General features: G+C 40.6%; 1 protein-coding gene across 3 annotated transcripts in view; it reads left to right on the top strand.

Annotated features, from left to right (window-relative positions):
* The window catches only part of KIF13B (kinesin family member 13B), a 127,891-nt gene that overhangs the window by 68,192 nt on the left and 34,796 nt on the right, over positions 1–24,903 (top strand). For all 3 annotated transcript variants that reach the window (XM_027665071.1, XM_027665073.1, XM_027665074.1), the window contains exons 13-29: positions 2,276–2,410; positions 4,539–4,669; positions 5,715–5,801; positions 6,221–6,411; positions 7,726–7,936; positions 11,007–11,169; positions 12,159–12,305; positions 12,768–12,917; positions 13,555–13,683; positions 14,975–15,145; positions 16,069–16,226; positions 17,196–17,328; positions 18,335–18,469; positions 21,403–21,432; positions 22,456–22,555; positions 22,839–22,965; positions 24,389–24,444. In XM_027665071.1, the coding sequence (XP_027520872.1) occupies positions 2,276–2,410; positions 4,539–4,669; positions 5,715–5,801; positions 6,221–6,411; positions 7,726–7,936; positions 11,007–11,169; positions 12,159–12,305; positions 12,768–12,917; positions 13,555–13,683; positions 14,975–15,145; positions 16,069–16,226; positions 17,196–17,328; positions 18,335–18,469; positions 21,403–21,432; positions 22,456–22,555; positions 22,839–22,965; positions 24,389–24,444 (2,254 nt within the window). The remainder of the gene's footprint in view (positions 1–2,275; positions 2,411–4,538; positions 4,670–5,714; positions 5,802–6,220; positions 6,412–7,725; positions 7,937–11,006; positions 11,170–12,158; positions 12,306–12,767; positions 12,918–13,554; positions 13,684–14,974; positions 15,146–16,068; positions 16,227–17,195; positions 17,329–18,334; positions 18,470–21,402; positions 21,433–22,455; positions 22,556–22,838; positions 22,966–24,388; positions 24,445–24,903) is intronic.

The following is a 24,903-nucleotide window of genomic DNA, read 5'->3' on the forward strand; positions in this document are numbered from 1 at the left end:
GGAACAGGCTGCTCCAGTGTGGGATCCCTTTCCACAGGGTCAGTCCTTCAGGCTGCTCCAGTGGTATCTGTCCCCCGTGAGGTCCCAAGTCCTGCCAGCAAACCTGCTCCAGCGTGGGCTCCTCTCTCCATGGGGACACAGGTCCTGCCAGGAGCTGCTCCAGCCTGGGCTTCCCACAGATCACAGCCTCTTTTGGGCAACCTCTTGCTCTGATGTGGGGTCTCCAGGGGCTGCAGGTGGATCTCTGCTCCCCCATGGACCTCCCTGGGCTGCAGGGGCACAGCTACCTCTCCATGGGCTTCAGGGGACCCTCAGCTCTGGTGCCTGGAGCACCTCCTGCCCCTCCTGCTGCACTGCCCTGAGAGTCTGCAGAGTTGGTTCTCTCACATATTCTCACTCCTTTTTTCTCTGCCTGCAGTTGTGCAGGATTTCTTCCCCTTCTTCACCACCATCACTGATGAGCTCAACCTTGGCCAGTGGTAGGTATGTCTTGGAGCTGGAATTGGCTCTGTTGGACATGGGGAAGCTTCTGGCAGCTCCTCACAGAAGCCACCTCTGCAGCCCCACTGCTATCAAAACCTGGCCATGCAAACCCAATACTGTAGACTTAGGCAGGCCTAAGGCTAAAAATATTTATACCATGGTTTTATTTCTGACCAGCATACACCAACATCTGTCTGTCAAATTGCAGCAGGTAGGTTGGGGAAATAATTGTAAATCTTTGAGAAGAGGATGATTCCTCATAAAACACCATCAAAGAGGCAGTTTGTAGTGATGGAGTGACAATAAGGCTCCACAGCCTCAAAGAACAACAGGCAATTTTTTACATTTTCAGTGAATATTTGACACACTTTTAATGTGGTTTTGAGTGTTTAAGTTTATTAACATTAGGTCTTGAGCGAAAATTAACAGAAACTGCCTCATTTTCTTTCAGTTAATCTTATGAGATTTAGATTGTGGGCCAAGTTCTCCTTTGGGCATCACATTCTTTATCTCTGTAGATAATAAGGAATTCTGTGAACTTCGGAGCCTGGCACTGCTGATCAGAAGAGGGATCTTTGACATCACCCTGCAGTTTTTCCTCTGTTCTTTGTTTTCTCACACACATGACTTTTCCTTACAAGGACATTATGTTGGTTTTGTGAGCCTGTGGGGAGACAAAGAGAAAATCAAGAGCAGGTTGTGCTATTCTTTGCAATTTAATCTTGATTAGACCTGGTACAACTCCAGTGCTGAACAGAGAATTACACTCAGCAGTATGACATACTCATTTTTTAAATACAAAGCACGCTGGTAGGTAAAGATCAGAACTTTAATAAGCAGTCCAACATTATTCCTACATATCTTTGCTAATTTTGTATTTTTTAGGAAGTCTCAGCAGCACAGGCAAAGCACTGTAGGTATCTTGCATTTTTTTTACTCACTGCATTCACCCTCTCCTGTTTCTGCTTCCCCTTAGTAATCCTGTGAGAAGCCTCCCATATTTACTTTTAATTTTTTTGTTTACAGGGAGTCTCACTTCAGTTTCTGTCTGATCCTGGGAACAATCCTGGAGGTTTCTATCCCAATGTGTTTTTTTTGTAGAAGAATCCCTTTCTGTTCCTGAGTCAGAAACGTTTAATGTTCCTCTTTCACTGCTCTGGTCTCACCCAAACACTTCCCTTTGAAAGATGGACATTTTTGCACAGTAATGCTTTGTTGTGCATTTCTATGAAGTCCATTGACAAGAACAAAACACCATCCAAAACGCTGCTATTCTTGTTCAGCAGGAAGTGTTCTTTGCATTACTTAAATAGCAGGTTGCCAGTTTTTTGTCATTTTGATTACTCTGCAACAAAAGACAGACATGGAGCTTGACTTGGCAGGGATTTAACTTAACTTGTTGCTTTTTAGCTCCAAAGAGAAAATAAAGGACACTAGAGATGGCTTTGTGGTAGCATTTTGCTGTCCCAGTGAGGTCATGGAGAAGCTCCACAGAGCTGCAGTGTGTTGCTCTCTCGGCTGCTTTCCTTTTCCACTGGGAATATGGGACTGTGTGAGACCCCAGCACGGAGCCCTCCGAGACCAGAGGTGGAAGGACAGGAGAAATTACGGATAATCCTGATCAAACCTTGGGAGAACTGAGGCTTTTGTGTCTAATCTATCTCAGAAGAAAGAGCTACCTGTCGTAGAAGCATCAATCCATCATTTTTGTCCCGTTGCTCTGGCAGATGGGAATGGAATTCTGGAGGGTTGTACATCAGTCAGCTCAATTTTGATGGCTGCTTTCTTGCAGGAGCGTCAGAAACAGCTGGAAAGCCTTGGCATATCCCTTCAGTCTTCTGGAATAAAAGTTGGGGATAATAAGTGCTTCCTGGTCAATTTGAATGCTGATCCAGCTCTCAATGAACTTCTGGTGTACTATTTAAAGGTAAATATATGTATTTATTATAAATGTGATATAAATAATATTTATTGTAATATAATTTTAAATATATTTTTAATGGTAGAAGTGGACCCCTCTAATGCCATTGGCAGAGGTGTACTTAGAGAGTTTTATAAAAACAGTATAAGTAAAGATATTAAAAATATGTGCATATTAAAATTGGTATGAGTACAACCTTTTTATTTCAAATTCTTCATGGCAGGGGAGTGTTTGGTTTTGTTTTGGTTCTATTTGGGTGTTTTTGAAAGAAATCTAGAGATGTTCTTTTTGAGAAACTGTCTCCTGTTTTGAGATGTGGGTTTTTTTGTTGGTTGGTTTTTTTGTACCAACTTCCACAAGCCTTTTCCCATAAAATTGTTTTATATAGAGATTGGGCATATCAGTAATCAGCTTCTGCATTTGTAGAAATTCTGAGTGCTGTCTTCAATTTATAAAATGCCTTTTTTAATCCTGTTCGTGCAACTTACCAGGAGTAAAAATCAAACTCTGTTCTGCCTCAGCACTTTTGTTGATGTGCAACCCCCATTTCTGATATTAAACGTGAAACACGTGACTTTTGGACTCTGTGCTGAAACACTTGGGTGGTTTATTCTGGTTTTTACAAATTATAGGTGTAGGACTCAGGAGGAGAAATAAGGTACAACCATTTTTAAGTCACATTTTGGAGTGCAAGTTCTAAAAGTTTAGCAGTGAACATCAGCAGTTTGAGCTTCACATTAAATCATTCTCTTCCCTTTGAAGTGGTCTGTAGTAACTCTCAAAACAGCTACAAAATCAGCAATTAGGCTGAAAGATGGTTTTGGTTTAGTTAGTCTTGGGAAGTACGTGATCCTCTTTTAGATCTGTCATCCTGGCTCTGTGATATCTCAATAAAAATGAGGAAAAAAACTTTTTCAGTGTTGTAGCTGCTAAAAAAACTTCAAAAAGGACAGAAGAGCTGAGGTTTTGGGAGAACAGTTGAATCTTTCTGAGATGCCTTGTCCATAAATGTCCTCGGTGGGACTCAGCTGCTAATTCAGCCTGGACAGTGGCAGATGTTGAGGCAGAGCCCAGTTCTCCCAGTGGTCACTGGGAACACAGAACAAGACCCTCCAAAGGCAAAGCCTGCTCAGAAAACAGGCCTTGGCCCACCAGTACCAGCAAGAAAGTCTCAGGTGGTTCTCTGCTGCTTTCCTTTTCTAGGGAAAACTCCTTGGAGTAGATTTTGTCTACTTCAGTTAGTCTTTATTATTTTTTTTTAACAACTCAATTTTGGTTGAGCATCTTGGTGTAGAAACTGCCTTGCTTTGAAATTCTTTTGGTAAAGTGACTTAGGCCTGGTTTTCCTAAAATCCTGAGATTAAACTCAGAGTATGCTGCCCACATTCCCTTTAATGCTGAGCTGTGTATGCACTGGGTCTGACAACTACTGAAGAACAACTTGAACTGGCCTGTCTGTTGCATCTGTTCCCTAAAAATTACTTAGAGATGCCTAAAAAAGAAATTTCAGCCCCAAAAGGATTGTCCAGCCCTGGCAAAGCTGCCCAGGGCTGTGATGGAGTCGCCATCCCTGGAGGGATTTAAAAGCTCTGTGGATGTAGCACTTGGGGACATGGCTCAGTGGTGACCTTGGCAGTGGGGGGGTACAGTTAAAACTTGATGTTCAAGGTCTTTTCCAACCTAAATTATTCTCTAATACTGTGTGTGGAGTGATCCTTCATCTGCCAAATCCCTCATGCCTCAAGTACCTCAGGAACTTCTTTCCTAAGCTGTTGCTGATCCGGATGGAACCTGTGCAATAGCCATGGATCTGTGAATCTCCCTTAATTCCTCTTTGAAATTCTTTACACCTTTGGCTTCTACAACGTCCCAAGCCACCAAATTCCACAATTAAATTATAAAAACCTCTTCATTTTTGGATTTAACTGTTACCTGTAAACTTTCCTGATGCTTCCTGCTTGCTACTGTAAGACAAAGCATTGATTTGCTTCCAATGCTTCCTTCTTTTTCCCTCTAAGGGAAGTATTAAAGAGCTGTCAAATTTTGGAACTAGATGACAGGATACATCCAGAAGGAGATAGAACTAGTGAACTTTTGCAATCCATTGCTAAAGTCTAAATTAATTTTTCCCCAGGAGCACACGTTAATAGGCTCAGACAACTCCCAAGATATCCAGCTGTGTGGAATGGGAATTCTTCCTGAGCACTGCATCATAGACATCACCCCAGAAGGCCAGGTTATGTTAACTCCTCAGAAAAATACTAGGTAAAGTTAAAAAATACAGCTCCAGTTTTATAATAATTGTCATTTTATTTAGTATAGTATGATTAGTGGTGCAAAAAGATGCTTGGAAAATAAACTTTTCTATCTGTTCTGAAGCAAGAAAATTCTACTTCTTGTATCCTGATTTTACATTTTAATTGTCACCTGCCTCTCTCTCAATTCTCAATTCATGTGCTTCATTCTAATGAGATTTCTCTCAGAGATGGTGTTTGTAGCCCGAGTTTTCAAAGAGGGAATGAGTAAATTTATGTGCTTTCAACAAGTAGATACTCCCTGATTTGCAGCTGCAGAGATGTAACTCTATCAAAGTTTGAATTAATTTTCTAGGAAATCTGTTGATATGCAAAGAGCTGCTGAAGCATTTGTTGCTTTATTTGATTAAGTAGCACTACTTGAGAAGCAGATGGTACATTCAAATTGATCACAAGATGACATGCAGTGTCAGCATCTCCAATAATTTCTTGTTAACACACAAGATTCACCCTTTTCACATTTACGCTGAGCTGTAGCAGATTGGAGTGGATGGCACCCTGAGATTGCCTTCAAATTTGAGTTATCCTACAATCCTATTTTCAAACTTAGAATCTGACTCTGAAATAAAAGTAGTTTCTGATTATTTTAATTAGTTTATTGTCCTCAAGCTATTTAAGTAGCAAAGGTGTCTAATGTCTTATTCAAAAATTTTGGCTTTGTGTCTATATTTCAAAGTAGTGTGAAAATGTTTCTTTCTAGTGACGTTTTTTTTCAGACCCTTCATTTTTAAGCTCTAATTTTACTCCTCAGACACAGTATCATAATATCTGTCTAAATATACTGAAATTCATAAGCTTAAGAGATCAAAACAAGCTGAGTTTGAGGAGTGTACGAAACTGGGTAGATCAGTGAACTTTCTGGGGATATTTTGTCTGTTTGCAAGACATAAACCTGTTTTCCTACCCTTACTTGTTCCAGTAAAGAAAATAGTATAGGGAAGGGAAAAAATTAAGCCTTATAAATGCATTTGCTTTAGATTTTTTCCTTTTCACAGGACATTTGTAAATGGTTCTGCTGTCGTGTGTCCGATCCAGCTCCATCATGGAGACAGAATCCTGTGGGGAAACAACCACTTCTTCAGGTACAAAAGATATTAAAGGAGTTGTATGTTTGCACCAACCCTCTGAAATACCTTAAAGATCAGTGGATTTAAATAATAATCTAAAATTTCATTGTTTTCTTTTATGCTTGAAAGAAGAATCTGCATAAAAACGAGATATCAGTTCATTATTGCCTCTGAATTGTTTGGATGTGGAACAACTGAAAAATTTCATGATGTATAATTGATAATATCAAGTACTCTATTATTAATAGAGTACAGAATGAATTGGTTAGTTTCCCTTCTACTCCCAAACTACACTCACTGGAGATCAACAAATTTTGAAAGGGAAGAATCTACTGATTTGGATGATCCACTTGATTTGATAACCTTTGAAAGCAACCCCATGTTTCACAGTTGAGCAATTAATAGTTCTTTAACAATTTCCCTCTTATTTAAAGGCTGAATTTACCGAAGAAGAAAAAGAAGGCAGATCATGAGGATGAGGAGCGGGACAACTCCATGAAGTGCAGTAACAGTGTGGAGCAGCTGGACGTAGATGGAGACAATTCCAGTGAAGTGTCCAGTGAGATCAACTTCAGCTATGAATATGCCCAGATGGAAGTCACTATGAAGGCCCTGGGTAGTAATGGTAAGAAACACCAGAAATTATTGGGAATGTGAACAGAATATGAGGTTCCATCTTCGGGGACGCTCAACCACAAACGTTTTCCCTCATAACTTCCCACTGGAGAATTTTCCTTGTGAGTGACTCATCACAGCCATCTTTGTACTTGAGGAGGAAAAATGTCCATGGCAGCCTGTTTGCTTTGGCAGTTCTCGTTGAGGGAAAAGCCAAAGCTGGAATACTGGTGGAACTGCAGCCTCAAATCAAAGTGTTTTCACTTTGTTGTTTATTTTTCTTGTCTTATGTCTCACTCAGGCATTAACTCCGGGGATTTCTGTCTCTGAAAGCATGTTCTTTAATTTTTGTGGTCTTATGTAGCTGTCTCAGAATGGGATTATTTTGGGAAACAGGAGGAAGGGTTTTTTTCAGCTTGGTCTGTCCCTTTTCTTAATTCTCTTAAATCATCTGTCCAGTGTGTTCTGTAGATGTTTGTTCTGCTCCACAGTTCAGCAGCATTTTAAAAATATTTTTTAAAATACACTTAAATATAAATAAAACACATTTTATTATACTTTACATATTAAAGTTTAAATACATAAACATTAAATAAGTAAATAACAAAATGTTTTTATTACATTTTACATATCAATATGTAAATCTATAAATGTATAGATATATAGAAGAAATATCTAATCTATAAAGACATACAAATACAAATAAGAAGTATATAAAATATATAGTACATGTAGTATGTATGCTAATATATAAAATAAATATATATTAATATTATATGTGAAATATATAAATATATATAAGAAATATATACTATATAAAATATATAAATACATAAGAAAAATATACTATGTAAAATTATAAATATATAAGAAAAATATGATGAATAAAAATTTAATCCATAACAATATATTATATAGAATATATAATATGATATATATGTTAATATATAAAATAAATATATGAATACTATATGTAAAATATATAACTATATGTGAAATATATAAATATATATAAGAAATTGATAACATATAAAATATAACATATATGACATATAATATATAAAAATATATAATAGGTAAAATATATAATATATAAGAAATATATAATCTATAGTAGGTGTAATATGTTAATGTATAAAATAAATACTATATATTAAGTATATAACCATGAGTAAAACATATAAATGTTTTAAATATTTTAAGAGAAGTTGCAACAAAAATAGTCTCTTTTTCTGTGATAACTGTGTTTACATCACACATCACAAGGACACTCCTTGACACGGATTTCACTGTGCCACCTTCTTTATCTCCCACATCTGCTCAGATCCGATGCAGTCGATCCTGCAGAGCCTGGAGCAGCAGCACGAGGAGGAGAAGAGATCTGCCCTGGAGAGGCAGAGGCTGATGTACGAGCACGAGCTGGAGCAGCTGCGGAGGCGGCTGTCGCCGGAGAAGCAGCATTTCCGCAGCATGGACCGGTTCTCCTTCCACTCTCCCAGTGCCCAGCAGCGCCTGAGGCAGTGGGCCGAGGAGAGGTGGGTCAGCACACCTCACCAGCAGCGCTGTTCAGGCAAAGTTCTCCAGTGCTTCTGAATTTTGGAAGGTTTTCATTGTGTTGCAAAGCTCTGATGAGTTTCTGGCAGGAGTCCTGGAGAGCTTGGGGAGGACACGGCCGAAATATTAGTCCAAGAATTGTAGAATGACTGAACAGTTTGGGTTGGAGGGCACCTTAAAGCTCATCTCATTCCAACGCCCTACCATGAGCAGGGACATCTTCCACTAAAGCAGCTCCAAGCCCCATCCAACACCTCCAGAATAATCAGATTTATAGTAGTGGAAAAGCTGAGAAAGAATGAGTTCCTGCTTTGTTCTTAAGGATAAGCTCTATCCTGTTCAGCAACAAATTTGACTAAAGATGAGGTGATTGGAAGAAATTTTGAGACTCCTGTATGAGTTTGTTCTTCTGTGGATCATGATTCAGCTGCTGGGAGGTTGTTTTTCCTCTTGACTTGGATCTGACAGACCTGACAACTGCAGGAGTGCAGAAAGGAAAGGGAGTAAGAGGATGATACAAAGAATTTTAAACCAGAGCATTGCAAAAACAGTTTAATAACCACAGAGGGGTCACTGTCCTCTCTGCCTCCTCCTGAGGTTTTTTCACTTCAGCCCCTCAATGATGTTCTCCAGTATTGCTGTCAAAAAGAACAGCAGTGGGAGGAAGATGAAACTTGAACTCTAAATCAATGAGTATGAAAAAGGCATTGTCATGAGAAAATACAAATCTAATATATAGGGCTAGAAAAGCAACTTTTGAAGTAGAAAATATTTGAGACAGTCTAACGAGGTGTGTGGCTGGAATATTTTGTGGTCCCAGATTCCTGTGCTGCACAGTTGACTCTCTCTCTCACACTTGCCAGGAAGGCCAGTGAGGAAATGGGTCATGTTGTCTGAATAAACCTTTCTCTGTAAGACGGAACATCCACAGCTGTGGTGGGAAAGCTCTGGAATGAGCCACACAATAGCTGACTGTTCAGCAGATGCATGGAGAAGTCTCCAAAGCCAGCAGTATCCTAATTTTCATACTGCTAAATTCATAGTGATAATTTTTTTTCCAGAAAAAATTTAATTTAATTCACCTGATTTTTGTGTTAAAAGTCATAGAATGGTTTGGGTGGGAAGGGACCTTAAAGCTCATCTCATTCCAACCCCGTACCATGGGCAGGGACACCTTCCACTATCCCAGGTTGCTCCAACCCCATCCATCCTGGCCTTGGACACTTCCAGAGATGGGGCAGCCACAACTTTTCTGGGCAACCTGTGCCAGGGCCTCAGTGCCCTCACAAGGAAGGATGTCTTCCCATTATCCCATCTAACCCTGTCCTATTCCAGTGGGAATCCATTCCCCCTTGTCCTGTCCCTCCATTCCTTATACCAAGTCCCTCTCTGACTCTTTTGAAACCCCTTTAGGCACTGGAAGGGACTCTCAGGTCTCCCTGGAGCCTTCTCTTCTCCTGGTGGACACCCTCAGCTCTTCCAGCCTGTCTCCAGAGCAGAGAGTTCCCAGCCCTTGGTGCATCTCCATGGCCTCCTCTGGATTTGCTCCAGCAGCTCCATGTCCTTGTGATGTTGAGGGTCCCAGAGCTGGACACCAGGATGTTTTACAGGACAGTGTCAAATTCTTTGCATGAGTTCAGGTGGATGACATCAGTTGCTCTTCTCTCATCCCTCACCTCAGTATTCCACTGTACAGTGCCACCAAATTTTTAAGGCGTGATTTGCCCTCAGTGAAGACACACTGGCTGTCACCAGTCACCTCCTTATCTTCCATGTGCCTTAGCACAGCTTCCAGGAGGATCTGCTCCATGATCTTGCTGGGCTTGGAGGTGGGACTGGCCAGGCTGCAGTTCTCTGGGTCTTCCTTATTTCCCTTTTTAAAATTGGGAATTATGTTTCCACTTTTCCAGTCAGTGGGAACTTCACCAGACTGCTACAACTTCTCAAATATGATGGATGGTGTCTGAGCCACTAAATCCATCAGTTCCCTCAGGACCCACAGGTGGATTTCATCAGATCCCATGGATTTGTGCTCCTTTATGTTCCTTAGATGGTCTCAAACCTGATCTTCTCCTGCAGTGGGTGGTTCGTCATTCTCCCAATCCCTGCTTTCACCTTCTGTAACTTGGATGGAACACTTGATGGTGAAGACCAAGGCAGAAAAGCTGTTGAGTACCTGAGCCTTCTCCATGTCCTGGGTAACCAGGTCTCCTGTTTCTTTCCAAGAGGGCCCACATTTTCCTTAGTCTTCCTCTATACAAGAGCTTTTCTTGTCCTTGACATCTCTGGTCAGGTTTGATTCTGTCAGGACTTCGGCTTTCCTATCCTGATTCCTGTCTGCTTGGACAGGTTCTCTGTATTCCTCCCAGGCTACTTGTCCTTGCTTTCACCCTCTGTAGAATTCATTTTGTGTTTGAGTTGGTCCAGAAGCTCCTTGTTCATCCACACAGGCCTCCTGGCATTTTTGCCTGACTGCCTCTTCATAGAGATTCATCACTCCTGAGCTTGGAGGACACAATCCTTGAATATCAACCAGCCTCCTTGGGCCCCTCTTCCCTCCAGGGCATTATCCCATGTGACTCTACCAAGCAGATTCCTAAAGAGGACAAAGTTTTCTCTCCTAAAGCCCAGGGTCACGAGCTTGCTGTGTGCCCTCCCTGCTGCCCTGAGGATCTGGAACTCCACTATTTCATGGTCACTGCAGCCCAGGCTGCCCTTGAGCTTCACATTGCACAGCAGCCTCTCCTTGCTGATGAGAACAAGGTCCAGCATGGCACTTCTCCTCCTTGGCTCCTCTGTCATTTGGAGAAAGAAGTTATCACTAAGACATTCCAGGAACCTCCTGGATTGCTTATGTTCTGTTGTGTTTTCCCTCCAACAGATACCGGGGTGGTTGAATTCCCCCCACTGTAATGTCACCCATCCCTTCCCTCCCTTTAATCCTGTCCCATAAGCTCCCTGTTGGCCCCTCATCCCTTTATTTTGCACTCAGTTTCAGTACTTAAATATCATGATTTTTCCTGTCTCCCCCTCCCACTCCCCTTCTTTCAGAGAAGAAATGTTGACCCACAGCCTGAGGAAGCTGCGAGAGCAGATTGTTAAAGCCAATTTGTACGTGAGAGAAGCCAATTTTATCGGAGAAGAGCTGGACAAGAGGACAGAGTACAAAGTGACCCTTCAGATCCCAGCTTCAAGCCTTAATGCCAACAGTAAGGTAAGGTCACTCTGATGAGATTAAATTGTTTTTTCAGTAAATTTGCCTCTTTACGTTCATATTTCTTTTATTTTTACTTTAATGGTCGAGATATTTTGCCAGTCAAGTGCATTAAATATGGCTCTGTTAGACCATGCTGCATCCTTATCTTATTTTATACTATGAAAATCCTATAATATGCCATAAATTATACATGTTTTGGTGCAAGACCTTTCCACTGGTGTTGAAGTTCACACTTGCTTCTGTTGCAGAGTGACAAAATCTGTGCAGGTTGGGTACCATCTATTTCAAGTATTTACCATCATTTGCATCCTCCCAGTGAGCTGTGAAAATGCTGCCACCTCCTTTGTGTAGGGAGGACCTGGAGCAGAGAGGATTTGGATTATTTGTTCCCAGGCATCTTAGAAATTTTGGAAGGAGGAGCTGAACCCAGACTTCCCTGTCTCAGACTGGCTACCTGAGCTGGTGTTATTTCTGTCCTTTGACTCAGTATTTGGGTGATACTCAGGCCATTGTTAGTACAGTACATGGATTTTATTCCAGGTTTATAATTGTAATCAGTTGTTTTAGAAGTTTTTCTCACAGTCCTCTGGAGAAGACACATCCAGAAACAGGATGATGAAGGGGGTTAAGTGTCTGCACTAATTGAAAGTTGCAGGCAGTAGTAACTTTAGCTGGAACTCCATGCCTGCTGTAATTTGAGGATATTTGTGAAATGCTTAAATGTTCCTATTTCTAACACTTATGCAAGGTGAAAATCCAGGGAAACTAGCCCCTGTAGCTGTGATTAGCTTCCCAGTTAAACTGAACAGAAATACACTGTGACAGCTGAACTCAAGAGTCTGTCACACTTGGATTTGGTTGCTCAAGCCAGAACAAAAAAAGAACAGACTTTTCCCAAAGATATTCCAACTTTGTGTTAGTTTTAAACTATTTTTTCCTTGTTGTGACACAAATGCCTCACTGATATCTCTTTAATTGCTTCCCAGAGAGGTGCAATTCTCAGTGAGCCTGCTATCCAGGTGAGAAGGAAAGGGAAAGGCAAACAGATTTGGTCACTGGAAAAGCTGGAGAATCGGTTGGTGGATATGAGGGATCTTTACCAGGAGTGGAAAGACTGTGAGGAAGACAATCCAGTAAGTAGAAATTACTCCAGTCATTGTTCTGATGGAATTACATCCTGTTAAATTTTCAAGAGGGGGGTTGGGTGGAGGTGAGGAGTGAATATGTAAAGAGCTAAGTTTTCCTGAAGTTTTGCTTTTCCTAGTACAGAAGGGATCTTCAGCATTTCATTAACACTTGTCTTGTCACTTTGATGCCTGTTTGCATGCATAGTTTGGTGACAGAACAAAGCATTAAGTAATACAACAGCAGTTAATGTTCAGGAATCTGACAAAGTTAAGGAGAACTTGCTGAGGATGGACCTTATCCAAAGTAAAAGGGCCTAATCCAAAGTAAAATTCTTTTCCATTCTTCCTGTGACCTAATCTGTCCTCTTGCTTGAGTCCCTTTTTCTTTCACCAGGCTGGTTGTGCAAGACTTAGGAAAGTGTTTCATGAGAAGTTTGGTTTCCTTGCTTTATGTGAACTTGCTTGCAGGTGATGAGATCTTACTTCAGGAGAGCTGACCCCTTCTACGATGAGCAGGAAAACCACAGCCTTATTGGAGTAGCCAACGTTTTCCTTGAGTGCCTGTTCTATGATGTGAAGCTACAATATGCAGTTCCAATCATCAATCAGAAGGGAGAGGTTTGTCATTCTCCTATAATCTGTCCTTACTCAACTGTTTAATTACAGCCTGTGGGTTTATTACCAGTATATGGTAGATACTTTCCAGTTTCGTGTGCACAAGCTCTTTGCTAACAATGTGGAATTATGCAAGTCTCATAATACCTGACTGTTCCTCTGAATCCCAGCACAGTGACTGGGAAAGGAGAAGGCTTTGTGAGCATCTTTTCGAGTGAAATAACCCAAAATAAATAGTAGAACAAGTATGAGCTATAGCTCCACTGGTTGCACTGACTGGCATCAAGAGTAGGGTTTTAAATATATACTATGAGAACAACTTCAGAGCATCCCAGGCAACATCCTCTGTGCTCTGCCTCATGTGTGCACTTTGCAGACTCTCTAGAGACTGGTTTGAAGGTGAGATTGTTCCCAAAGTCACTCCAGTTGCTGATTTCTTTATGGTTTTTACAACAAAGGCTCTTTGATTCTTGCTCCAAAGCAAGTTCTTCGTGTGGTGCAACAAATACCGAGAAAAAGAGCAATAGAAAAAGGATAAAATATTGGCTGCTTACAGACTAGAAACAGCAGTAGTTGTAGGAGGGGATGAACTTGTCACTGGTTTCTGGCACACATGTAATTTTTACCCCTTTCTTACCAGGTATCAGGTCGTCTCCACGTTGAAGTTGTTCGAGTGAGTGGAGAGATCGACGACAGGCTGGTGGGAGGTGAGGACAGTCCTGACTGTTCCAGTGAAAACGATGTTCAGGAGAGAAAACTTGTCTGCAGGGTGAGTTCCAGGTGTATCCCAACCTCTGAGCAACCTTCTCTATTTCCATCCCAAGTCTTAAAGAACTTCTTGGCTTCTGGCTGTTGGATGTCTCTTTGTAACCTCGTTTTGTTTCTGGAGAGGCTGAAATAATACAAGATAATTAGGTGGGGTTTGGTCCTTTCATTTAACTGTGTTTAAATGCCAAAGTCTCACCCCAGGAAGTTTATTGCTGTCTTGGAAGCCTTGGAAGATCTATGTATTAGGGTTGGTGCCATAATAGTTAATTGGAAAGGAGTCACAGAATGTGATAAACTCCCATTGTTTTGTGAATCATTCTCTCAATATTTCTTTCTCTATATATTAAATATTCTGTGATATATATGTAATGTGTTTATTACTGTTAATAATAAAAAGAAAATTAGTAGGAATTATTTACTAGCAGTTCTGTGCTATAGTAAAACACAAGGTAGACCAAGCTACCGGTTAAAAAAAGCAAGAGGTCAAAGGAATTAGAGGGTGTGGTCCCCAACCTTGCTGACTTGTGGACAATATGAACAGTTTGGGAGAAATTGTACTTTTTTCCCCATTTTTTTATCCTGTTCCATAGAACTCCATGTCCTTACAAGCAGGATGGGGCATTGTGGTAGGACACATTCCCCTGAGGATCCTGAGTGCTGCCTTACTGTTGAATTCTAACTAATTTGATCTTAATTTGACAAATGGAGAATAGAGGTTTATTAAATACATGGTTAATTTGATGGCTTTGTTTACATCAGAATGAGTATTCAAAACCTTTTGTTTCTATTTGGCTTTGATTTTGAAAAAGAGGGGACAGGCTACTTTTGCATTGTTGGGGTTGGGTTTGTGTTGTTTCCTGCATCACAGAATACGGACAAGCAGTATTTTATAACAAGGATTTTTTGAAAATAAAGGAGCCAATTGTGGTGGAAGTATGAGATTTTTAATGTATTCCTCTTCAATTACAATGTTTTTGGTGTATATTTCACCATTAAAAACTAACAAAATGTTTTGGTGTGTTTGTAAAATTCATCCCCTTAGTTTCTACTCCCAAGAATTATGAATGAATGCCTGGTGACATCTAGTGACAGTGTTCAACTGCTGCACTCAAATATTGTCTCCAATGAGTTTCAATGCAGAAATTCTGTTTTCTAAAATCTTTTGCCTTGGTGCTTTTATTTTTTTGTTCTCCTTTGCAGTAGAACAGACTAACTTTGTTCTACCAGAAGATATTTTTCATTCTGTGCCTAATGAATAAATGCTTTTTCCGTGTTTCTCATCTCTTTTCTAGATTAAAATACTTCAAGCTACAGGTTTGCCACAGCACCTCTCCAACTTTGTGTTCTGCAAATACACGTTCTGGGATCAACTGGAGCCTGTCAGTGTTGCACCTGAGGTGGATCCTTCCCAGTCTTCCATCAGCAAGGAGCCACGGTGCATGGTGGTCTTTGATCACTGCAATGTAATTAAATTTTTTGCTTTATTAATGAAAATCTAAGACAGGCAAATCAGATTTATGCTTCTGTAACAGTTTTAGTTGCCTCTTTGCTCACATTGTAATATTTCAGGAGGTTGGTACCCTACTAGTACCATTTTTAATAAGGACTTAAACATCTTCAGAGTCCATTTAAGTTTGATTCTTCTACACTGTTCAGCTGTACAAAAATCAGAGGTGAAATGAATTAATAAAGGAAAACATCTGTTCAGCAGAGAGACTTAGATTAAAGTTTACCTAGAGTAAAAATTCAGTGCGATTGAAGGAGATATTCATGTGAGTCCATTTGATGTCTATAACTGAGCTGATCACTCTACACTGATGTAATGGAGAGAAATGTCCCGTCCTGGGACATGATCTCTGTTATCCTGATGTAGACATTGAAGTTGAATTGTTAGAACAGACTATTTCTTCCCATTGCCTTTGGAGCAGCTGAGTGGAGTCATCTTTAATAGAGACATCTAAAGTCAGGTTGGATGAATCCCAGCCAAATCACCCCGGTTCTCATCATGTTCTATCATTCCTCATTGCACTGAGCAATTTATTCCACTTATCATTCATGAAATAGATATAACACCTTCTGATGACTTTTGATTCTCAGATTCTGAACATTAGGACATATGATTTCGTTATTTTTGAACCACTGGATCAAGGCTTGGAAAAGCCTATGGTCATTTTTCAGCTCTTTATAGACTTTAATCTTTAGAAAATCACATACCTTTGCTTTGCCTCCTGATTTTACAAACCGAGGTGGCAGCTCTTCCTTTCCTCTCAATTGTGTCTTGGGGACCAGGGTGACTTTGTTAAATGCTTATGTTAAAATCAAGGCAGTAAATCTCACAGCCTTAAGTCGTGTAGTCACAGTCATCAACCCCATTTGCCCCTCACAGGAAGTTTCTGTCAATATTTCTGAAGACTTCATGGAACATCTCTATGATGGTGCTTTGGCCATTGAGGTTTACGGGCACAAGCAGAGTGGTGACCGCAAAAATCCAGCCCTGTGGGATTTGGGAATAATTCAGGCCAAAACACGCAGCCTTCGTGACAGGTAAATATGGAAAATGGATCCTTAGGTTGGAACTGTGGAAAAATCACTGTCTGAGGTGCCCGGTTTTGAAACAGGTTTGGGGGAAGTAATCAAATATTGACCTGAAGACCACTGTGAATCCATTAATTCTTGGCCGTAAAATGCCATCCCTGTAATGCTTCCTTTGGAATAGTTGTATTGCTTATTATCTCAATTGAAATAAATATGCAAACAGTATGGTAATTCAACCTGAAAGAGGGGATTGCTTGTTTGCTGGCAGCCATTTGTTGTCCCAAAAATAAACTTGTAGTAGCATTTTCTTAAAAGTGAGTTGTTTTGCCTCTCCAATTAGAAGGCAGCTCAGCATCTTAATTTATTGGCAGTTATTTCTCTTTTTACTTCCAGCTTGTGTTGAGCATGTTGAGTATTAAGCTGTATACAGGGAAGTTTAAAAGAAAAGTCAGGAATATATGGCAAAGAAAAGATGGGAAAGCATGCCATAAAATAGTGAATTATGTTTGGTAGCTGAGCAATGAGTAGCTCTGTCCTTTCAAATTTTGAAGTTCTACAGAGGTGGCCATTTCTTCTTTAAGCTCTTGGAAGAATTGGAGAGAAGGCAGTGATATGATGAAGTTCAGGAAAGTGCTCTGAATCTTGAAAGCTTGTGAGACAATGTCATATTTCATTCTGCTGTCTTCTGTGTAAATCTGATTGCCCTGACAACACTGGGCTTCTGTGGCTGGAGTTGAGACCAGAGCTTAAATGTGGGATTGGGGTTTGTGTTGGAATCAAGAAAAGGCTTAATTCTGATGTTTGACTAAAATATCTATCAGTAAAATTTATGGGTAATCCTACATATAAATGTTGCATCTATTGCAGTGGTCCTTTGCTGCTTCAGTCTGCAGCCTGAGTTAATGCTTTGGGGTTTTTCTTCCTTTTTAATTTGGGGAAAGAGAACCCAAAAGAAACACTATTTGACGTGTTCTGCAGGTGGAGTGAAGTGACCCGCAAAGTAGAACTCTGGGTTCAAATTCTGGAGCTGAATGAGAATGGGGAATATTGCCCAGTGGAGGTGACTCCTGCCAAGGATGTCAGCACAGGAGGCATCTTCCAGCTCAGGCAGGTAAGGTGGCACGAGCAGGATTTCAGCTGTGGAAAAAGAACAGAAAAAGCAAAGAAACTTTTATTTTGTGTGGTGAAAGGGGTCATGTCCAAGCTCGGGTACAAAATATGAGATTGTGTAAAACACATATGAGGTGCAAGAAAGTGGAGTCCCTCTGCCAGTGTGAAAAATTCTGCTGTAAAGGTGATCAAAGGCTTCCCTGGAATCTTTTTGCCCTGTTCTGTGATAGCGCCTGGTAGAAAGGACACCAATCTTCACTGAACTTAATTATTTTTTAAAGAGGTCCAGAGTTCCCCTTTATTTGATCCCTCCAGCCAAGCACTCCTTTGTTCTTTGAGTTCTACATGCATTAAATTGTTAATGCTTAACTGAACAGTTAACAATTTTAGATAATAAGCCATTGCCCAGAGAACACAAGGAATTAGTAAAAGTTAGATACAGGCTGCACCTCTGACCTTGCCAACTCCTTAGATTTTTATTTTCTTTTTTATTATTATTATTATTTCTTTTCTTTTCTTTGTGGTTTTACTGCAGAGCAGTTGCTTTGCTACACTGATAGCATCAGTGGGTCAGAATTTTCAGTCAGGGAGACCAGAGTCAGGAAAAGTTCACTGAAATTCCAGTAGCTCACCAAATTATTTAGACTCTTCTTTTGTAGTTGGGGAAGAGATCCTATTTTCCACCTTCAGAAGTATTAAAAATAAATTCCTTTAAGTGTGTGTTTGAAAACCCTTCAGAAAAGTAAACTGGGGAGTTCAGCTGAATGCTGAACCATTGCTTTTTTTTCTGTAAATACATAAATCCTGTAAACATAAATCCTTGCAACAGAAGGGGGATCTCTCGAACACTGGGTCATTGGGATTCCCAAACTCACCACTTGGTTCTTCCCAAAATAAAAATGTAATGTTGCTTGCCAGTGGCTGCCAGTAGAGGTCTCTCTGGAATTAAGCTTTCAGCACTTTATAAGCCTTTTTTTCCAAGCATTTCAAATTGTTCTTTTGGGCAGGGACAATCTCGACGGATTCAGGTCGAAGTGAGATCTGTGCAGGAATCTGGGACCTTGCCACTGATGGAGGAATCAATATTGTCTGTTGGCATTGGCTGTGTTCAAATAAAACATGTCAAGTCACAAAATTATCAGGTAAGAGTGAATATTTCATGTCAGTTCTGGCTATTTCTGAGACATGTAAAGCCATAAACTGATGTTCTGTTTGCTGCAGTTGGAGTCAATTCCATATGTTTCAAGTTTTGGATTGGTTTGGGGGAATATTTTTTGAACCTACTTGAATGAATAAATCAAGGTCGAGATGAATTATCAGAACTGCTTTGATGGTGGGTTTAGAGATTATTCAGGACAGTTTAAACCTCTGTCCTTCAGAAATTGTTGTGGAAGATCTTCCTCTTAATCAAAAATCATTTTCCCTGGCAAAAAGAATATTTTTAAGACCACCTTCTGTGTCTTTTCTGGTTTTGGTTGGATTTTTTTCCCTATCCTTAAACGCCACAGCCTTAACACACCACTCAAAGAAGAAAAGAAAATGCCAATGTTCCTAAAATTCATTAGGAGTTTGTCCTGTAACCTTTACTTAAAATATTAGACATGGCAGCAATTTTAAGTAAGTATTCAAATTAAAATAAACCAGTTGAACATATATTCAAATAGTGTCCAGTTACAAATGTTAGAATTACATGAGCTAGTTGTGGCCCACTGTGTGTTGGCTGGTTGTTTGACAACCTCAGACACAACTGCACCTCATGTTAAACAGCAAATATATGGATCTCTTTTTAGGGATTGTCCTCTTGCAGTGCTCCCATCCATTTTTTGGTGCAGTTTGGTATTTTTTCCCCAACAGATAAATTAAAATTCCGTCACTTTTAAGAGTTAACAAGCCAAAATCTAGTGCAACAGAATGAACAAGTCTTTGGGCTTGTTTGATTAACTGTCCTGCTTGAGACAAGGCCAACTAAATGTCAAGCAGTTTATGGAAAACCCGGAGATGTCCCAAAATGTTTACACTTTTGACAGAGTATGATTCAATCCATGTCTGCTCACCTCTTTTTTTGCTGAATTATTATGGCTTTTCCTTTCAGATTGGTACTTGGGTTTTTTGTTGTCTCTTAACCTGAGTATTCCCCTCCCCTTATGTGTCAGGGTGCAAAAAGGGAAATTTTTTCCTACTTTTGCAGAAATCTCCCTTTCCAGCTGCATCCTGGGCAAATTATTGCTGTTGTTCCTCATTATTCTTCTCCTAGTGACTCTGCCTGTAGCCTTTGCATCACAGCAGTCCCTCATACCCACATTTCCTTCCTATAAAGTAAGGAAACTCCTGAATGGAGCATGTTTCCCTCCTGAGACAGAATGATTGATTCTTCCAAATTTTCCTTGAAAGCCCTCACAGACCCACAATGTACAAGTGGCCCTTTTTTTAGCCTGGTTTGTAAGGACAGGTCCCAGGTGAGCATCCCCTGTGCTTCACCTTGTGAATTCCTGATCCATTGACCAGTTTCAACCTTATCCCACAGAGCTGCCAATCCCCAAAATAGTACATTCTTTCAAAAAGAAAGACTTAAGCTCCACTTGAGAGAGAGAGAGAGACTAGTGAGTTGTGCCTGACACTGATAACCCCCATGGGAAAGGGCTACTGAAAGCCAGGTTTCATTAGTCCTGCTGCTCACAATGGCCTTCAGACCTGAGCACCTGGATTCTTAGTCCCCTTATTAGCATTTCTCTTATCTCAAGTAAATCAGTATCTATGGAATGTGAAAGATTTTCTAAAGACCTTGAACTGAGGAAATGCCTCTTCTATATGGCTTTTTAATTTTAGCTTAGCGAAGTTTTTGCTTTCGTTATTAAGATACAAAAGTAGACTCCAGGGGCTTGTTATTAATTAAATAGGTAAGTGATAACTCCGTGAGGATTGCAACCCTCATCCCTTTTCCATTCACTGTGGGGAGGAGCAGTTGTGCTCAGTGCAAGTGGCTCTGCTTGTGGTGAAGGTCGAGGATTAAAGGTGGTGTCTGGCATCAGAAAATAAGGGAAATAAAATGTTGAAGGTCTACATTGTGACTCCTGCTGTGGCTGTCATTCCAATTCCCTGATAATTCACAAAGATGTTTGCAGTTCTTCTCCTTTAAATGCTGCAGCAAACTTGCCTCAAATCCTTTGGGCACACCTTGAATCCTGGGGGCAGTTTTAGGCCCCTCAGACAAGAGAGACGCTGAGGGGCTGGAGCGTGTCCAGGGAAGGGAACGGAGCTGGGGAAGAGGCTGGAGCAGCAGGAGCAGCTGAGGGAGCTGGGGGGGCTCAGCCTGGAGAAAAGGAGGCTCAGGGAGGACCTTTTGCCTTTCCACAATTCCCTGACAGGAGATGGGAGCCGGGGGGATCGGGCTCTGCTCCCACGGAACAAGGGACAGGACAAGGGGAAGCAGCCTCAAGCTGTGCCAGGGGAGATTCAGGTTGGATATTGGGAACAATTCCTTCATGGAAAGGGTTGTCCAGCCCTGGCAAAGCTGCCCAGGGCATTGCTGGAGTCCCCATCCCTGGAAGTGTTCAAAAAGTTGTGACTGTGACACTTTAGGACATGGTTTATTGGTGAACATGGTGGTGGTGCTGTTTAATGGTTGGACTGGATCTTAAAGATCTTTTCCAGCCTTAACGATTCCATGATCCTCTGATTCTACACCAGACTGTGATTTTTCAGCACTTACTGTAACATTCACATTTTTCCTGCCTGTCCAGGATCAACAGGTTTCAAGCTGTTTCACAACAATTCTTCTATTTTCTTGGTGCAATTTAAGTATTCCACTTGCTTTCAGTTATTAAGACTTCTAATAATTTTATTACTCTGAATTTCTCCATTGTAATCATTGGATTGTTCTAGTTTGGGTTTAGATGAGCTGATAGCAGCAAATGTCAGTGTGTTTTAATTCTGTGATCATACCATTGCTAAGCTCACACTTCTATGTAAGACTGCTAAAATTGCTTAAAATTGTTACACCTTTTGCATTCAGTGTAGTTTCCTACTATCAAAAAAAAAAAAAATTAATGGCATGGTTTTGTATGTTTTGGCCTAGGAAGAAGAAGATGAAATGGACAGTTATCAGGTAAAAATTTTAAATTCTGTTTTACAATTGCAGGCATTTTCAGATTAAAGAATGTTAGAAGAGGATCAGGATTTTCTTGATATGCAGAAGAGACTAAAAACTTAGGAACTGGTTAGATTGTTATGCTCCAAAGCATATGGTGGATGAGAGAAATGCCATAATGTGTATTTCCAATCCAAAATCCAATTGCTTTTTGACTGGGGGCTTTGGGGGGGGGAACTGCTAGGGCAGGGATGGATTCCTAATAGGAGGAATCAGTGGGAGTGGTGTGTCATGGTTAAGGACTGAGGTTTCCAGCTTTGCCACAAGGTAGTGGTTAGTGAGTTTGGGAGTAGTTTGGGGGCAAAGAACTGTATAAAATGAAGTTTTTTTCATCTGGGTTGCACAGAAAAACAGAGAAAGAGGTGTCTTGGACTGGCAAGCAAAAAATACTTCAAAGAAGATGTGGAAAGTTAAAGTGTTGGGATTTGTGAAGAAAGACTAAGAGAACTGGGGTTGTTTAACCTCGAGGAAAAGACAAAGCTCAGGTGGAATCTTGTCTGAGTGGGAAGTGGTAAAGAAGGCAGAGCCAGGCTCTTTTCTGTGGAATCCAGAGAAAGGACAAGAGGCAAGGAATCTCCACATTGGAAACTTCTGTTATTTATTTTTTGATTTTACCATGGTGGTGATCAAACACTAGTACCTGTTGCCAGGAGAGCTTACGGAGTTTCCAACCTTGGGGATTTTCAAATCCCAACTGGACATAGCCCCTGAGCAAGCTGCTGTGGTTGACCCTGCTTTGGGCACAGGAGGGTTGGACTAGACAATCTCCAGAGATCCCTTCCAACCTCAGCTTCTCTTGTGTTTCCATGCAAAGGAAAATAGGGAAGAGCAAAGGGATTAATGGGGGGTCTGCTCTATCTTCCTGATCCTCTTTTTGAGTGCAGGATGAGCGTAAGGGTTAGGGGAATGTGTAAGCCACAGATAGGAAACCTTGGCTTTCCTGGGTCAGTATTTAACATGATTCCTCTCCCCCCTTTGCAGGACAGGGACTTGGAGAGGCTCCGTCGGAAATGGCTCTGTGCCTTAACGAAGCGTCAGGAGTATCTGGATCAGCAGCTGCAGAAACTTGTTGGGAAGCCTGGTAAGGAAAATGCTGTTCAGGGTAATAACGTGATACACACGTGCACACACTTTTTATCCCGATAGAGTGTAAAGTTTAGAAAACAGGTTAAATCTCTGAACTCAGTAATTTGCCTTTGGTGAAACTAAAGTTAGAGAAGCCTGTATAAAATTGGTTGTTGTGTGTTCCTTTGTGTGCTGAATTCCGAGCAGAGTGGGGTTTATTCTGTTCTGGGTGGTATAAAATCGTCAGCACGTGATAGAGGCACTAAGAGCTGCTCTCTCTTGACATCCTGCTTCTCCAGATAAAACAGAAGACGATGCAGATCGGGAGGCTCAGCTCTTGGAGATGAGGCTGACCCTGACAGAGGAAAGGAATGCTGTGATGGTCCCTTCTGCTGGCAGTGGGATCCCTGGAGCTCCAGCAGAGTGGTATGAGCACACATTGTCATGGAAGGAATGTAAAGATGATGCACTGAGCATTCCTGCCTTGGACTGTGGCCAGTTTTTTGCTTTCCTCAGTCTGGCCCCTGTACACTGTATGAGCAAAGCTGTTAAAATTAGGCTTCTTGCTTAAATTATTTTATTGGGTTATGTATCTGAAATGCAGAAATGCTGTTTGGTAAAGGATACTGCTATTGATCAGGGTGTAATTATAACCTTCTGGAAAAAAAGGAATCAATATTTATTACCACTGCACTTAACATTTTAAAAAATTAGCTAATATGTTAATTACCTAGTTCATTCACTTAAAAGGCTGCTCCCTCCTAATAAAACTGCATCTCCAGGAGCATTTTGTTGTGCTGCTGGTTTGAGAACAAACTCTGTTTAGTCAGCAAGTGTTCCATGTAATTTTCTAAACTTTAAAAATAGTAGAGAACACTTGACTGTAACTGCTGAGCTGTATCAGCTGTGAAGAACAACTGCAGATAAGGATTCGGGGTTATTTCACCTCAAACCTCTTGTCTTCAGTTGCTTTCAACTTCCTGAATATCTTTCCTGAGCAAACCTTTAACAGTATTTATTGATGGAATTGAGTGTCGTGCAGTTTTAAGCTGGAGTTTGTTAAAGCCAGTGCTGCTAAAACCTAAAAATAGCAAATTCTTGTTGGAAACAAATCAACCTTCACATCAAAGTGTTGGTTGAAAACAATGAAATATTCAGTATGATTCAAGCAATTTCTATATTACATAAGACTCCAACCTGCTCCTGTTCACCATAAATTCATCAAGTTTATTGTGAAAAGCCCAAAAGTCTTTTGTGCCCCATGTTACATTTCTAGTACCTTATTAATACTGTGTGGCTTAGTTTTTCATTCTAAAAACATACAAAACACCACTTCTGTAACCCCTTCTTCCATGACATAAAAGATGCCTTAAATAGCAGGTTTGGCTCTTAAATATGTGTTTTATAAGAATGAGTAATAACTGTGTGGAGTGGCAGCATCAATGCCAGTTTGAAAACTTTAAGACTGGCTTTTCTGATTCTCTGTCTGCTGTCTTCCCTTCCATCACTAATGCAGGGGAGTTTGCATTTAATAAATGTGTGTGTCAAAGTAAATAAACTTAATTTTGCTATTAGCATTTAAGAGGGGGGAAAAGATTTTTCGGAAAGCAGAGGCCAAAGAAGATCATAATTCTAAGAGAGCTGGTATAAAAGAAACACCAATTTATTTGAGTCTCTCAGACTCTGCAACAGTAAATTAAAATAAAGCTGTTTGCCAAGGTTATCAGTGGCCTGGCTACAAATTGCAGTTGTACTGAATGTAATGTCCCGTGGGTCTGTATCATCACAGACGTGTGCTGGGTAAATCTCTTACTTTAAATGCCTCCATTGTCCCTGTCTTGCATTTTAGGACTCCTGTGGCTGGTATGGAAACTCACATTCCTGTTATATTCCTTGATTTGAATGGTAAGTGGCTCTTAAAATGACAGAGTACTTCAAAACAAACTTTATATAACCAATGACGTTATGGAATTTAAGCAAACTAATAAAATTAAGAAATGCCTGGGATGGCAGGTAGATTAACTGCAGAGTGCACATTTTTCACTGAAACATATTGTTTAATGCTTCAAAACACACAGTAGTATATATGGAAGGTTTTAATAATCCCATGTTTCAATACATCCCAATACAAGATCCAGTTTAGACAATGTATTAGCCAGATACTTCTACCAAAAATGGGAAATTGGAACCAAGAAACCAGCAACCCCAAAACAAGTCCAGGGAGCCAACAGGGCCTAATCAGTCAAACAAAACCTTGTTAGGATGTTTAAAAGAGGGTTAATATTTGGATGAGAAGTGTCAGGTGAGAGTGGGGAGGTGGCATTCAGCCTGTTGGAAGGAGATCTGTGCTGCAATCTCCTGACA

The sequence above is a fragment of the Corapipo altera genome, unplaced genomic scaffold, assembly GCF_003945725.1.
Source record: "Corapipo altera isolate COAL_440 unplaced genomic scaffold, ASM394572v1 164, whole genome shotgun sequence".
NCBI classification, from domain to species: Eukaryota; Metazoa; Chordata; class Aves; order Passeriformes; family Pipridae; genus Corapipo; species Corapipo altera.